Source organism: Mesitornis unicolor, unplaced genomic scaffold (genome assembly GCF_000695765.1).
Source record: "Mesitornis unicolor isolate BGI_N332 unplaced genomic scaffold, ASM69576v1 scaffold13832, whole genome shotgun sequence".
Lineage (NCBI taxonomy): Eukaryota > Metazoa > Chordata > Aves > Mesitornithiformes > Mesitornithidae > Mesitornis > Mesitornis unicolor.
In genome coordinates, this window is record NW_010168698.1 from 78635 (window position 1) to 94946 (window position 16312).

General features: G+C 44.0%; 1 protein-coding gene across 1 annotated transcript in view; it reads right to left on the reverse strand.

Annotated features, from left to right (window-relative positions):
* KLF12 (Kruppel-like factor 12) overlaps positions 1-16312 on the reverse strand; it is a 155468-nt gene that overhangs the window by 62644 nt on the left and 76512 nt on the right. Inside the window, 1 exon segment of the mRNA XM_010179117.1 lies at positions 4013-4148. Coding sequence (XP_010177419.1) covers positions 4013-4148 — 136 coding nt within the window.

Here is a 16312-nt window from a genome sequence, read left to right on the forward strand (position 1 = left end):
AAAATCAGGTACTTCACAGTGCAAGTGTGCAGGGAAAGGAGAAGATGAATGCTCTGTTCAGGGTTTGCCTTACAATGTACCTTGGAGATGGCTCCTGAGCCCTGCTGCATCAGGGCTGCCTAGGGATGGAAGGTCTGCCAGGATAGAGGACAGCGCGCTGCCTCCGAGAGAGGCCCTTAAAGAGTTTTCCTAGTCTTCTAGGGCTTGACTAATGCCTTTGATTCCCTTGGCTTCAAAAAGATTTCTAGAGCGTGTCTGAGATTTGACCCTGAATATGTGATGCTATTCTTGCTGTACTAAGCGTCAGTGGTGTCAGGCGCGTAGAGGCAAATGTGCTCTTTGTTAGAGAGCTACATGTCAAAGTGAGTTTGTAAAACACGCCACAAAAAGGATGAAATGCTGCTTACAATGCAAAGCCCACTGAAATCTACATATTGCTGCAATATTTATTATCAGCCAGCGCATATGATCTGAGATTAATAAATTATTCCTAGTCCATATTATGGAAAGGCATAGCAACTGCCATAAAGCAGCAGTGTCACATAAAGAAATTTCGCCAAAGTACCCTGCTTGAAATAATGACTTTGTTTATCTATAACTTTACATTATTGATTGGGTTTGCTGAGCTGAAGAAGGGCTGTGAAGTCATTCCAAAAGAACTACTGAGAAGTCAGGAAGCTCAGCCAATGCAGAGCTAGCAGCAAGAAGGCAATTTCCCTGAGAAAAATAGTCATACTTGGTTGTTTTACAAATATGCAAGCAAATTACATTTTGTTTGCGTAAACAGGAACTAATCCCAAACATGTGGCTCCTAGTGTCCGGCTGTCACAATTTTTACTGCTAAGCACGTTTTTCTTGTAAAATTATAGAGGAACTGAAACAAAGCAGCAACACAGGTGGATGCCTTCCAGTTCTAGAGGACATGAAAAGCAAAGCTTTCATATCGGCATTCAAAACTGTCCTATGACTCAGTCACATAAGGGTACCTTCCAAGACAAGCTTAAAAATGGCCGTATTAGAACAACAGTTCCTCCCCAGACACTGACAAGTTGATTTCCTTCAGCTCGTGGTTGCAACCCTGGCATTGCTAACCCCACCTGGCAGATTTAGATCCGAGTGAAGATGCCGGACATTCAGTCTCATCCTGTTACTCCCAGCTTCTGGCACGCTGAGGCACCACAAATCGCCGTACCCTCACCTCGCACCAGAGATCTGCAGTGCTGACACGTGTGTCCCAGGCAGCTGTCTGCACCACCTGCAGTCAACGGAGAGGAACGGGCGCTCGGGGGCTTGACTCACTCTCTCTCCCTAAATCAGACAGCTAGAATAGCTCAAAAGAAATTACCGCCTGGACACGCCAACTGCTATCCGGTCCATATGCAGGGCAGTGAGACAAGCAGCTCAGCTGCAGATACCTGTGTTGCAGACGTCTAGATAAGCAAGATGTGAAATCCCTTTGCTCCTGAAGAACAGGCAGCAATAGGCAAATACGTACATATCACAGAATCATAGAAACATACATGTATGCTTATAATCCTTGTGCAGGAAAACTTAAATCATGTCTGAAAGCCAACCAGGAAAAGGTCAACTGTTGCCTCACAACTCCCACCAGCATCTGCAAACTGGGCTTGGTATTTTAACAAAGACAAGATTGCACAACAGCAACCTGGTACTGAAGGAAAGGACCCTGCCATGCCTTTGGAGGTGCCATGCTGTAGTTCCCAGCCAGTATCCCACAAGAAGAAAAGACTCTCTCTCAGTAAGGAGTTATTTTTTGCTGTTAATTGTGTAACTACCCACAAGAAAGAGCTTACAAGCTCACCTGAGAAAGAAGACGCTCTGTGGGCAAGTCTTCTAGACTCTGAGGTCCACACTACCTCACTTGCCTTAGACCTGTGCTTCACCGCCTACTGAAGCAGCCTCCGCTGCTGGGTTATTCAGCAGAACAGTAGGTGCCTTTCCACATCCTCAGAGGAAATTCCAGTCTGCTAAGTTTAGACGCCGAAATTGAGCACACAGGATCTCCCTTTGGAAGGCTTCAAAGGCACTTTCCTCTCTGCAACAGGGCTATGTAGAATGCAGACTTTTCTTTCTGGTGGACTCCTTTGCTCAATGTCTAACGTGTCTGTGTACACGACAGATGCCTAAATTAAGAATAGAGTCCACCTGTAAGCCACTATATTATACTCTGAGAAAGAAATGGATTGAGTGGAGTCGATCTAATGTGCTAACATCACTTCCCAGCTCAGCAGCTGTATGTGTGGTGTCTGTGACAGAATGAAGTCAAGAAGACAACAAATTGCAGATCACAGACAAATCAGATTTTCCTAATGGGGCTTTTGAAATAAACTAACAGATTACAGTTTAAATAAAACCTGGAACAAGGATGAGCTGATGTTATATTATTAAATTTCTTAATTTAATTCTTAAGCTCCAGAGCCAGATGAGTAATAATCAACACATCTACCTTCACAGCCTGCGGAATGCACTGTGGAAAAGCTAAAAAAGCTTTTCATGGTTTAACCAATTCTCTAAGCGTTCAAGCAATTTCAATCACAGAGAATAGTATCTGCCTGCCAGTCATATATTAGCTGTATTTCTTAGCATCCCATGCTTCCTTTTTTCATTAATTAGACTGAAATATTTAGTGCAAAATCACGACAAGTTGTTTTAGCTTATTGTGCGCTATGAATTGAGAAAAAGAACACTTCATGCACTTCAGGGCCTGGTGGTGTAACTAGCGAATACCAAAATACATGTGAGGCCTCTCAATCAAGCAACAGTGTCACTGGTGAAGGAACCTCTCCTTCCTTTACCACTGTCAGAAGTGAGGTATCCCTAACTACAGTGAGAACCAATGCCTTGCCTCGCCTGTAGAGACCTCCCTCTCTGCTTACAGAGAATATAGGTTCGAGGATGAGTTACTGCACTTGACTAGAAGATGCATTAGTGGATGTCTAGTGAAAACACAAAAAGAGCGGTTTCCCCCTCAAACATGGCTCAAGTTTCCTCTCCGCAAAGACAAGATTGCTTCAGAGACATCAGCACTTTGGCTACTGATGGCCAGGAAAACACAGCAAAAGGTAAATACCTTCAGCTATTGTGTTAAGACATTTAAAATGCATCTACAATAAATTACATAACAACAACATCTAATGGCTTTTATTATATCACTTCCTATTTAAAAATGTCCAAAATGCTCACATTTTGAACCTCTCAGATAAAGTAAAGTGTTCTGTGGGTCTAGCACAGGCTTCAGTGCCTGGAGGCTCTGTTTCTATTTCCAGCTCAGCTTCAGACCTACAGGGTGACCTTTACGCATAACCTCATTTTCCTCACCTATAAAATGGGGATATTAATACTTATTTACCTCACAGTTGGTTCCTTTCCAGCTGCTACAGTGACTGAGCAAGCTCATGCATCTACAGAATTGCTAATGTTCATGATAAACTTTTTCTTTTTTTTGTAACCAAGCAATACAGACATTAAATTAAGAAATTATTTGTCCATCCAGTGCGTAAAAGTACACAGAAAAATAACAGCAATGGAACAATTGTTCAAAGCCCCTTGCTAATTTCCTTTCAGTAACACTGTCCTTCAGCAGAAACGTAGGTAGATCCTATTTGGCAGCAACTAGAAGAAACTTCTTGACGCTGCTTTCGGTCAAGAAAAAATATAATGTTTTTTGAGTGAAAGTCTAACAAGGACTCCCTTTGGAGAGGATACAAAAACACTGCAAGCTTTGCAAGTAAATAAAGGGGAAGCAACAATTTCAATTTGAAACTTTACCTAATAATGAGAGCAGAGAGAAAGAATGGAGAAAAGAAAAAGAGAGATGAGAGATACAGTCATCTCTTCCTAAAGGGAACGAAGCTACACAGAAGAGTGTACGCTGTCAGGTATGTCGGCCTGCATCCGGGGTCACACCCGTGGTGCTGCCGAGGGCCGGTGCCTCCATCTGCCCGGGAACACCTCGGCAACATTCATCTCGCTCTGGGAATGCGATACTTACTCTTGTACTGCTCTGGCTATGGAGAGCGCTGTAGATCCAGTTTCATTAACGCTATCTAAGGTCACATTTGGCAGGTCGTCATCATCACTGTCACTTTTAATTTGTCTGGGAGATAGGCCTCGGGGGTCCATTTGTGCTGGAAAGAGACATATAATGGATTAATATGAGCGTGCTGAAATTAATCTTCTCCCAGAACAACATCAGGGTGTACAACACAGCCTCTCGCTTGCGCCGGATGGCACCGCTTGTGCTCAGCTTCCCAAATCCGGTGACGGATTCACAAAAGCATCCAGCGGTGCCACAGCGAGGCGCGAGCATTTCCAGCGGCATGCAGGTGTGCGTGCACACAGGCTACACCAACGCATTCGGCGGACCTGAAATAAAACTGCACATACAATATTCATCAAAACCTTGGTTTACCCACAAGTTACTTATTCTGGATGCCTTCAGAAAGCAAAGGGAAAGGGCTATGTCTCCTACAGACAACACAGCATGCTTGAGAATAAATTTTACAGCAAAACTTCAGAGGCAATCTTTGATTTCGACTGTCCATCATGAGATAACAGGCTAGGACTCATATCACTTCAGTCAACCAGAAGTTAAGAAGTGTCAAAAACCCCTCAGTTGTATTGATTTCTGACTCAATTGAACACTAGCATCAGCCTCTGAAGGAACCTTTCCTCCACACTACACACGGCAAAGTTGTTGCAAGTAACTTCACACAGGCATCTAACTTTCTGGAGACCGATGTCGGGTAGGCTTAGGCAGATTATTTTTGAAAAGTCACATCACTTCAGGCCTTAGGATGCCCAAAGATGAGGAACATCTCATGGATCATTTTGTCCATTTACAGCTTTCAGTATCCATACGGCACAGGTGCAGGTGCCCAGTGCTGGCAGTAGGGGTTGCAGGGCGGCCTGTGTGAGGAGAGGCCGAGGCTGCCCCATGCCATACACAGCCGGCTCCAACCGACCCAGCACAGGGCCTGACTGAGCCCCTCAGCCAAGGTAGGGGCACCTCAGGGAAAACAGGTTTAAGAAGGGGCAGAAAAATGCTACACAGGCAGAGTAAGGAAGAAAGTGTGAGAAACAGCCCTGCAGACAGCAAGGTGAGAGGGGAAGGTGAGGAGGAGGTGCTGCTCCATGGTGGAGCAGAGATTCCCCTTCACATGGAGAGACCCTGGTAGAGCAGGGGAACAGCATCAGGAAAGGAGCAGCAGAAAGGAGCTGTTATGGACTGACCACAGCCCCCATTTCCCATTCCCCTGAATGAAGGAGTCAAGTTGAGCCCAGAAGAAAGGGGGCAGAGGGTTGGTTCTTACCATCTTGATCTACTTTTACATGGCAATAAAGCCAGGAGAGCAAGAGACAGGTGTGAGGGGGACTATGGGGCACAAGTGTGATCCGGGACAGTCCTGAGAGGAACTACGGGTTGCTTGTGCCAGGAGACAGACCCAGGGACAAACTTCAGAGCTGATGTGAAGAGACATTCCTCCTCACCCATGAAATGCCATGTAAGTGCTGAGGGACACCAAAAGCAGCTAGAGTAGGGAGCAAAACTGGGGAGATGGCTGACGCTGCAAGGGAGGAGCGGGAAGGGGATATAAAGGCAATGAAATTTGTTTAAAAGGTGTTTATTTTGTTTGGCCAGGTGAAATAGGAGCATCCAAGATCCTGCAACACAGTGTCAGAGATAGGACACTTTCTGGGTCTTGCAATGTGCTTTTAAAGAAAGACAGCTGTCACTCCTACTCAGCTCTGGTTAACAACAGGTATCACAGGCTCCCTTTAGAGATCATGAACAGTTCAGCGGGCCTACGGCTCTCCAAAAGGCACAGTTAAATTTCCCATTTTGCCATGTTTCTTATGTTACTGTGTGACTCTAGAAAAGGCACTGATTTACAGTGAAAAATGGGAGGGCAATAGATACTCCAGGAGCTGTGCAGCCATAAAAGTAGCATTGATGGATAGCTGAGCTCTCGAAAAGAAAGCACTTCCCAAATGAGCGATGACTCAAGGGAAAGTCAGTCTTAAATTTTAATTTATGCCTTAGCTGTGAACCACCTCTGAGTAAAAGAACAGTGGTGATTATAACTACCCTTCAGCTGCATTTTTTTAAATGTTAAAGAACTTCATAAAGAAAATACTATTAAAATGTGCTCAGTAAGATGATGTAACAACCCCTTCTGGAAGCACAGCGCATTTACAGATGCACAGCACCACTACTAACAGGTTTCTACTAGCACAGTTTAGGTGCCTCTGTAATCCTGGCTACATTTGGACTGCTTGTTATTTCCTCATGCATGGTGAAGAAAATGCCTTTTCCTTATGAACAAAGACTGCTGACAGTGAAAAATGACCTGCATGAGACACACATAGAGCAACACAGAAATTGTTCAAAACATTTAATTGCTTTGGGAAGAATGAGCATCATTTCCGACTGTGCTGCTTCAAATCACAACTTACACATGATGGTATTCAGTTCATACCTATGCATTAGGGATAATCCAGTACTTGATTTAAGAGCAACTGAACCATTCAGTGAGCTGATTTAGCCCCAGAAAACTATTTGGAAATAAGTGCTGTTTCTGAGGATGCCTTGATCCCTAATGTTCCTTCTTAAAAGGAACTTTAAGTATGACATCATCATCATCATCATCATTATTATTACTTATTTCATTACTCTTTCAGTTCTTCTTAAAGTGAATCTCGTTGCAAGAAGCTGTACGTTTGTATCTGCCCGATATTTAAATGCTGCTACAGGTGGTGCTTTTGTGAAAGCTAATGTTTGTAAAAATAAAATTGGTAAGAAAACCTTATATATGAGATACTTCGTATGAATTATGGCTTAATCTGACTTGCACTTCAGAAAAAGTTTTAACTAGCTACCTCAGAAAATTTCCTAATGTTTAAACCTAAGCCTAACTTGAAATCACAAAAGTTGCTACATAATTTAGTTTGTAATAGTTATACACAAATTTTGATCACTTAAGCGTGAATACACCTACATAAAAAGAGACAGTATAAATGTATACAAAAAATCTTACGTACTTATATTCCTTATAAGACACGCTGTTTCATTATTATTGCAGTTTGCCAGCTATTAAGATATTACTGAGACTCCTACGATATTTGGTGTTGGTTTTAGATTACCAGAGAAATGTGCTAGGATGAAAACTCCCAATGACTTTCTTTTTGTGAAGCAAATCCTCCTCTGTATAGTCCTAATGCAGCCATGAAGTTGTCAATGGGGTTGTGCTTTTACCCCATCAGATGCCACATCGGACACTTGAGCACGGTGAGACCAAAAGGTGGGGAACGGAAACGTATCAAGCGGGCAAATTCAAAGGCAGACAATCCAAGGACATTTTTTGGTATATTTATTTTTGCAGTGAACCTAAGTAAAGATGATAATTAAATTAGAGAATGATCCAAGGATTCTTCCCTTATATTTTAATGTCGGCCCACATATACATGCTTTTTTTGTCCCCTTCTCCATTCGTGACCTCTTCTCCACTTGCAGACTTGGGCGGCCGAGGCGTTGGGAAGCCGAGGTGAGTAACCAGGAGCCCGAGCTTCGCTGCTGTCAGCTGGTGGAAATGGCACTGTTTTCTCATCAGCACGGCTGCAGCTGCTGCAGGGAAAAACAGCCCTTAAAGCTGTTCTCCTCCCCTCAGTGAGCCACGTGAACAACCTACTGGCCGAAAGCCTAACAGATACCTCCTCCTTGCCACTCGCTGCAGTGTGCAAACTGCAGGACAGGACTTTTATACATTCAGAGTTCACGACTCCTACTTATGTCAACAGCTTTGACTTTCTCTTGGACATTTAAGAGCAACTGTGGAGCTGCTGGCACCAAGGTTTATAAATACCAGCCGCAGCTTATAAACACTGAATTAAGAATAATTATTGGCCTAACAAACATCAGACTGGAAAAAATGAAGAGATGCAAGCAAGAGATAATTCAGCAAATGAGACGGAAAAGGTGGAGGACGAGTAAAGGACTGCAATTGGCAAGCAAAGTGGAGGAGAGCCCACAAAACAAGCCAGTACATTTCAACCTCACTTTGTGCCGTACCTTGCTCTGACAACCGAGCTTTTCCTTGAACTTAGGGCCACGGGTCCAGAAGGGACCCAGCTGGGCCACTGAATGAAGTCCTCCCTAACACAGGCAGACACATTTCATTAATAAAGCTCAGGCCCTACAAATGACCTGGTTTTCTTGCCCTTGCCACTCCTCTTCCAAGGCAAGATTTGTCCTACAGAGCTATCTGGTGAAGTGTGAATGAGGCGGAGACAAGGCAAGCAAAGAGAAACAAGTCAGAGAGACTGGTTTTGGGGGACAAAGGTGTCATTGAAAGAGTGCACAGGAGCTACAGACGCAAGCTGTTAGTGCTCAGTGCCAAAGACTGGTGAGCCAGGGGAGTTATTTAAGAATGTCTGCAAGTCCTGACGGTTGCAAGCAGGGTTGCTTTCCATCCTTGTCAGCCTCAAGAAACAATGATTCTTTTTGCTAAAGAAAGTATGGAGAATTGCTCTTGATGCATGTACGTATATACAATCACTTCTCAATGCACCCTTTGCCAAACTTTACCGAACTGGAGTTTCCTTTCGGGCGGTACAAAGCTCTCTGCACTTGTTCTAAGGCAAGATGTGCAAATGGGTCTCATGTTAATGCATACCAGCTTGTAAATACTCCAGAACTTGGTCTACCATCATTAATATTGTATGTGCCAACTGTCGGATGCGAGTAGGAAAAAATCTGATCTGGATCAGATATAAGCTTGCTTCTGTTTCTACGGAACTAAACAGTTTTTTGGCTTTAGCCAAATTTATGCTGCCTGTGAGGGCCAGACAATATCTGATCCCATTTCTCAGGACAAAATTACCCCTTCTACAACACCAGAACAGATTTAAACTTGCACAGCAACTTTCTAATGAGCACTGACTGAAATTGTGCTTTCAGGCCCAGTGCTGTGCCATTTTTGACATGGTACAGGATTAGCCAGGTCATGGAAGCAAAATCTCCAGCAAGGACCCAGTGTGCTGGCTGCTGAGGACAGACAAACCCCTGGGACAGGACACAGCCCTCACCTTCCCAGGGGAACAACCTGAGCACAGGGCCACGCCATCTGGGTACTTCTCTCCTTCTCCACTTTCTAAACGTGTGCCCCTGTCTGCATTGGGGCATCTCTTGGGAGAGGATTTTAAATCCCTCCAGGCTGATGAGAGCCCAGGACACCTCCCCTCACTTCTCACACATGTGCTGGTGTTACTGTTGGGTAAATTCTATCCTGTCTGTCATATTCAGACTCCACCAAAATGTGTCCTAAGCATGTTGCTTCTTCCCAGTGATTATTTAGGGATACGCAGCTCTGACCTGGTCAGGCACGGCCAAGTGTCATCAAAACTCCTGCAGTTGGAAACCTGTAGGTGGCCTGAACCTGGGCCCTCTCAAGGTGAAAAGGGCCATACAGTAACATGCTGCTGCCACCACTCGCCACAGCCTGATTTTTTTAATCCAGTCAAATTTCCTGCGAGTGAAAGGGATGAAAACTGATCCCAACAGCAGGCTCACAGAGACCCACTAGAAGTAATTTCATGTATATGCACTATCTTTGATCTAAAGGCAAATCTGAGCCCCTTGGGTTAAAGATGAATGAAATATTTAAGAGCGAGAGAAAATTAAGTAAGCATCAGGAGTTTTGCCTTTCTTTATAGTTATGGCATGCAGTATTAACTAATGCTGAAATTACTCATTATGAGTTGATGCTTGCTGGTGTGAAAGCAGAGAGAAAATCTAGGCATCCTGAAACACTGAAGCTGGCTCACTCTATCTTAAAACCTCAGTTTTCCGCATTAGATTAACTTCTCTGCTAATACTTCATAAACATACACACAGGTAGGCCTGCTGATACACTACCTCATAATAAAAACTGAATCACGTTTAGTTGCTCTCTTAAAATAATTTAAAATCTATTTCTGCATTTCATAGAATCACAGAATGGTTTGAGTTGGAAGGGACCTTAAAGCTCATCCAGTCCAATCCCCTGCCATGGGCAGGGACACCTCCCACCAGACCAGGTTGCCCAAAGCTCTGTCCAACCTGGCCTTGAACACTGCCAGGGAGGGGGCATCCACAGCTTCCCTGGGCAACCTGTGCCAGTGTCTCACCATCCTCACAGGAAAGAATTTCTTCCTAATATGCAGTCTAAATCTGCTCTCTTCCAGTTTAAAACCATTTCCCCCTCATTCTATCACTACCTGCCCTTGTAAAAAGTCCCTCCCCAGCTTTCCTGTAGGACCCCTTCAAGAACTGGAAGGTCACAATAAGGTCCCCTCAGAGCTTTCTCCAGGCTGAACAGCCCCAGCTCCCTCAGCCGGTCCTCGCAGGGGAGGTGCTCCAGCCCTCTGATCATCTTCATCGCCCTCCTCTGGACCTGCTCCAACAGTTTGAAAGGATTTTTGAAAGGATTTCTTAATTCAGAGTGTGTTTGCTTTTGTTTCATGTATTAAACTCCCCATGCTGCTTTTCTCTGAAGGATGCCTAGGATGCCAAGGCTCATGCCAGGTGAGACACAGGTGCCTGGATGCTGGCAAAGCCCCTCTGGCCTTGCTAGTCCTGATCCATGCCCAGATTACAGGTCTGTTCTTGCAAATATAGCCACAGGTTTTTATCGCAATGGAAGTTTAAATTATGCAGAAATGTGAGGTACCTCAAACAAGCCAGGAAGTGTCATGTTTGCTGTTGCCAAATGTTTTAGAAACTCCCCTCCAGTTGCTTCCAGTACATGCCTAGCATATGGCAGCTAAAAGAAGATTATCTTTAGCTGTCAGCAATGGTTGCTTTGCACTAACCTCCATTAGGAATGGAAAGCCAAATCCTAGCCCATAGCCCAAAATTAACATTTACAAGAATCTCATTAGTGGTGCTTTAAACACCTGTGCGTCCATGTGTCTGCAGAGCACGAATGACTGAAGTAACAAAGTGACATTTGCTGCCAAACTCCCAGAAGGATGGTACTGGAAAATACGGTTAAGAAAATTACATCTATGTCACTTATATTATACATACGTCACTTATGCTTGAGCACGATATGCTATTACCTGCCAGTGTCAGAAACGCTGCAAAAGCAGCAGTTTGAACATAATAATAATAATAATAATAATAATAATAATAATAATAAATCTGCCACTCACAATGACTCCATAACCCAGTGGCACCTAAATCATATGTCTGCATCTGCCCAAATCCTCTCTGAGAGCCCTGGACGTCAGGAGCTGGGTGACACTGGGAGGGGAGGGAAGAGCCTCTCACCTCCTGTCTCTGAGGACCTGCATTGCAAATACAATCACCCCTCCAGGGTGCTGAGCCCACCCACCTCTGTGGACTGCATGGGGAACCCAGTGGTGCGAGCCTCACTCCATCCTTTTGCCAGGCACTGGATCACTGGGCTCCCCAGAAGAGGAAGAGGTTTGGTGCCTCCTGAAGCCACTGCAGAGCAGAGGGTACAGAGATGACCCCCCCTCCTTGCTAGGAAGGGGAAGAGAAAGAGGAGCCTTTGCCACGTGGCTCTGTAAGTGCCTTGGTTTTTCTGGGAAAGGAATAAAAAAAGTGTCTGGGGGATCTCAGTAAGCACCTGAAGACAAGTCAACGGCAACAGCACTGCACCGTCTCGCTTGCCCCCATTCTCTCCCTGCTTAATGTCAAAGAGGCATCTTGGTCCCCAGCAGCAACGCTGAAGAAAATGATCTTTGGTCTCAGGGCACCAGTGAGCAAATTCAGAAGAGGAGTAACTCACAGTAAGCATCATTAAAACTAACAATCTGCCAACAGTAGTGAATATTGTAGTGTCTGAAGCATAACTTTGGTTTCCACATTCGGCACATGGCACAGTTTGGTACCTGAAATACTGCAAGAAGGAAAGTGCTGGCCCACAATGACTTCTTTTGCTCTTTCTTAAACTGCCACTGTTGCAAATACCTCTGACAAAAAAATGCATCTGGGTGGATCAAACACCAAGCAGAGGGACCGACTCATCTCCATCCTTCTCAGTTACCCCTGGAAAATAGGTTTTACACCTGTGCGAGCCCAGCCCTGTGCTTGATGCCTGACAGAACTGAACACCCTCCTTTTCTTGGCAGGTTTACAGACTGTGAACAAGAGCCCAACACCAAGTCCCCCGGCAGGACAACACCAAAAGAGAACATCACAGACACTGCTCTGCATTTTGGACAGTGGAAGCAACACTTCCCGATGCAGATGTACACGAGCTATTTGAAATGAAGCCCTTGGAGATTGTTATACTCAGGTTTACTTAACGTGTTTTAGGAAAGCGAATCCTGGCTTTACCGACCTGACAAATGTATTCATTGTGGGAACGATGGCATTCATGATTTCCTCCTCCTAAGCTGGTCCATACTATATGAAGCACATATACAGCATTTTTCTTCCTATTTAAAGTTCATTATAAGCACGTTATGCGTTGGAAAACGCTCTGAGCGCACCGATCAAGATTTTCAATCAAAACAGCTTGGTGTCTGGTAGGAGCAGCAGAATTGGTCGATTTATTTCATAAAACTTTATGTACAAAGCAGCAGTATCCATGAACTTAATGGTCAGAATATAGAGTCTACAGGGGTAATTTTTATTACAATTTATAGCAAGATTACCCATACTCCACAGTTTTCAGATTTTATTGAGATTTTATGGGACTATATGGCTAGAGCAGTTAACTGTACCCAGCACAGCTATGGTTCACAGAGAATGGGAACTGGCACTGAATGCACAGTGTAACTAATCTACCAGAGAATATTAATTGCTATGATCCAATCAAAGGCAATATTTAAAATAATTTCAGCAGTCAAATAATTTGCCATAAACCTGTAAAGGAATAGCAGTGTGGAGAAATAGAGAGGTAAGAGTGATTGCTTGGACGTAATATATGCACATATTTAAGCATCTCTGTCATTGGGTTGTATACATAAACATACAACGCCATCTTTTTAAGCAAAGGACTTTTCTCTTTCTAAGCTATTTGAATGCCACCAGACCTCGTCTACACAAAAACAAACTACTGAGACTACTGAGATTTATATCTCACTCAGCATCCAATATACAAATACTCTATCACCATAAGTAAGCGGGGAAAACAATAAGGACAGAATGCATTTAATATTAAATAAAATACTGCGCGGTCACGACAAAACGGTAGCAGATTGCAACTTACACACTGCAACAGTCTAGAGAATATTTTAGACACCAGAAAGCTTCCAGCATGTTGGTCCAAGGCATAATAAAACCCAAGGCAGGGATGAAATAAATGAGAGGTTTTATGCATATGTTTCCACTGGATCCAAATTTGTGGGATGAAAGTAACTAGATCAAAGCTCAGCGCTGGTGAGATGCAGAGCTGAAGGACCAGAGGCACCCTTGGCATGGAAGACAAGGAATTAACAGCCTCCAAAAAGTGCAGGGACTTGGAATATGTCAAAATGGACTTCTGCATCCTTATTACGCTGGCTTCACAAATAAAGTTGGAATACACATCTACCTCTTCCCTTCCCCAAACCCAGCCCTACTTAAAAACATACATGATGTTAAATCCACTGCAGATGAATCTCAGAAGACCATGTGCTTCTGCAGTGGAAAAACGTAAGCATGTCACTAGTGAGCCACCAGAAATATGACTTTTCCGGAGATTTATGTAAAAGACTCTTCATAGGACTCACCATAACTAATCCAAGCTACTTTGTCTTTAAGCAACCTCCTTCTCAACTGCAAATACCGCAGCGTATCTGGTAACCTGTGTCATAACTCTGCATTCTGCCAAGAATTACTATGTACTCTAGTTCCTAAATGCAAGCACCGTCTCCAGTAACACAGATCCCACCCTGAATGCAAGCTTCCCCTCTGCCTGCTTCTCTTCCTGGGCAGCCACCGCCAACCTGCTTCTCCTTTCCAAGAACCACCAATACTTCTTCCAGAAGAACCAAGCAAACAGGGGGAGAGAGATTCCGTGTTTTGGGGGGCAGGATGGAGGAGGTGGACAGGTTGGAATACGTACAGCCATGAAAAGCTTTAGTCTGTAACAACAACAAAAAATTACAGCTACAACAGAAACTCTCTCCCTCAATGCAACTCAAATCCAAAATAACCATCCACTGAAATGCAGGAAGGACAATTGCTTCACGTGAAATACAAAAGGCAACGCTGGTTTTAATTAAGAGACTCTTCTATAGCATAATTTATACAAACAGACCATATAATCTGACCTTTAAACACATGGAAGGGTTACCTAAATTCCTCACTTCGTACTACACATTTCTTTTACTTTTCTGGAATAAACTTTATGGTAAGCAGAAATAACAGGTTGAACTTAAAAAAAAAAGCAAGGGCAGTGGATAATGTAATAAAGTGGATAATATTACCTGTTTTAAGTTGCAGAAAAATCTGTAGCAACAGCTACTGATTTACTACTTATTAATGTGTCCACAGTGAGGAATGTGGCATGTGTGAACTGTGAGAAGACACAATCTGTGTATTTCTGCTAGGTCTATACACCGCCATAGTGACATAAAAATAGTCCACACCAACGTGGACTGGGAGGGGAGGGATGTTTACATACATGGGAACCACGTGAAGTGCAGTTGGCAAATTTAAATTTATAATGTTCTGACCACTGGACTCTGCAAGCAGTTGTGTATTCTGAAAACTTCAAAACCCAGAAGGGTGAGAACCCAAAAACTTCAACTCAAAAACTCCGAGAAATATCAAAGTTGCACAGGTTTGTGGTGCACCATCACCAGGAGGGAGCTTCTAGAAGGCCCTTCCATGAATGGAGTAGCTCTTCTGAACTACAGAAAACAACTTTTAAGGACATTATCTTTGACAAAACCTGCTGCTAGAGGGACATGATTTGCCAGCAGTGTTCATGGATATCCTTTGAAAGCAAAATGGAAAGACTCATGCTAAAGGGACCAGAGTTTGAGGGGAAATGTGTTACTGCCATGGCGGGCCCTTCCGCTCCTGTCAGTCTGAGCATCTCCTTGCTCTCCTTCACCCTGCCCAGACCTCTTCTCTCTCCTCCTTTTGCTTCTCTGCCCTTCCTCTGTCTGCAACCCTCTCCCACTTTTCCTCCTGAACACGTTCACACATCTGTAGCCACCTCACCACCTCTCCCTTTCTCCCCTACTCCCTCCCATCCTGCCCCTCTCCCTAGCTCCTTCCAACCTCCTCCTTGCCTGTTCCCAGCCACAAATTCTTTTGCTTTACCCCTTAAGGGTACTCATATTTTTCTGATCTCCAAACTTGGCTTGGTTTCCATAAGTGCTTAAAAAGAAAAAAAAAAGGACAATAGTCCAAAGCAAACTTGAGTTTCATGGCACAGAAACACAGAGGTTGTAGAGTTTTTCACCAAAGTAAGCTGCAAGAAATTTTTCAACATGGAAAATGCTACATTTTTTCTCTACGTTCAGTCTCAGGAAAAGTGTAGTAGTTTTTTTTTTCTTGAAACTTGCCTCAGAAAGAAAGAAAGAAAAAAAAGAAATAGCCTGAGGCAGACATGTGGCATGGAAAACGTTTGTCTAAATGGTTAACGTATAGACAGACTTCAAAACTGAAGACAGGGATTTAAACGAAACCATCAGGCAACCTTATCTATAGGTGCTGCTGCCTGCTGGGCCTCTAATTACATCCTTTAGCAACCCTCACCACTGCTGAACAGGGAGAAAAAAAAGTGAGGAAAGAGCTTTTCATGGGATTTTAATGCTCTGGAACACTTCGACGTATAATGTCTAGCGGTCACCACCTACACCCAGCAGGAAAAATCTCTTTTTAAGGCTTTAGATGACAAAGCACCAGCAGTGACCACTGAAGGAAGTGAACTTTGTCTCTTTGCCATGTTGCAGGGGGTGGCAGAGGGTGCAGCTCGCACCCGCGGTGCCCACAAGGACTGGGTTTAGCAGTACTGATATTAAACGTATCGTCCACTGATTACCTTCTCATTCTGCGTTAATAAATACCTACAAATACTTAGATCCCAATTTTCATTTATACCAGGTGAACTGGGACATTTTTTATGCCAGCAAAATACAGGAGAGAGGAGGCAGGACAGAGAACAAAAATGAGCAGCACACCGGGCAGCAGGGAAGGAGTCGGAGGAAGGTGCGATGGAGAACGCCAGGATGAAGGATGCCACCGAGAGGGATGTGCAGCAGCAGAGGAGGAGGTGACAGCAGGGCTTAGAAACATCAACAGGTAAGGAGGGGGAGATGAAGCAGAGCTGCTGAAACTGGGACT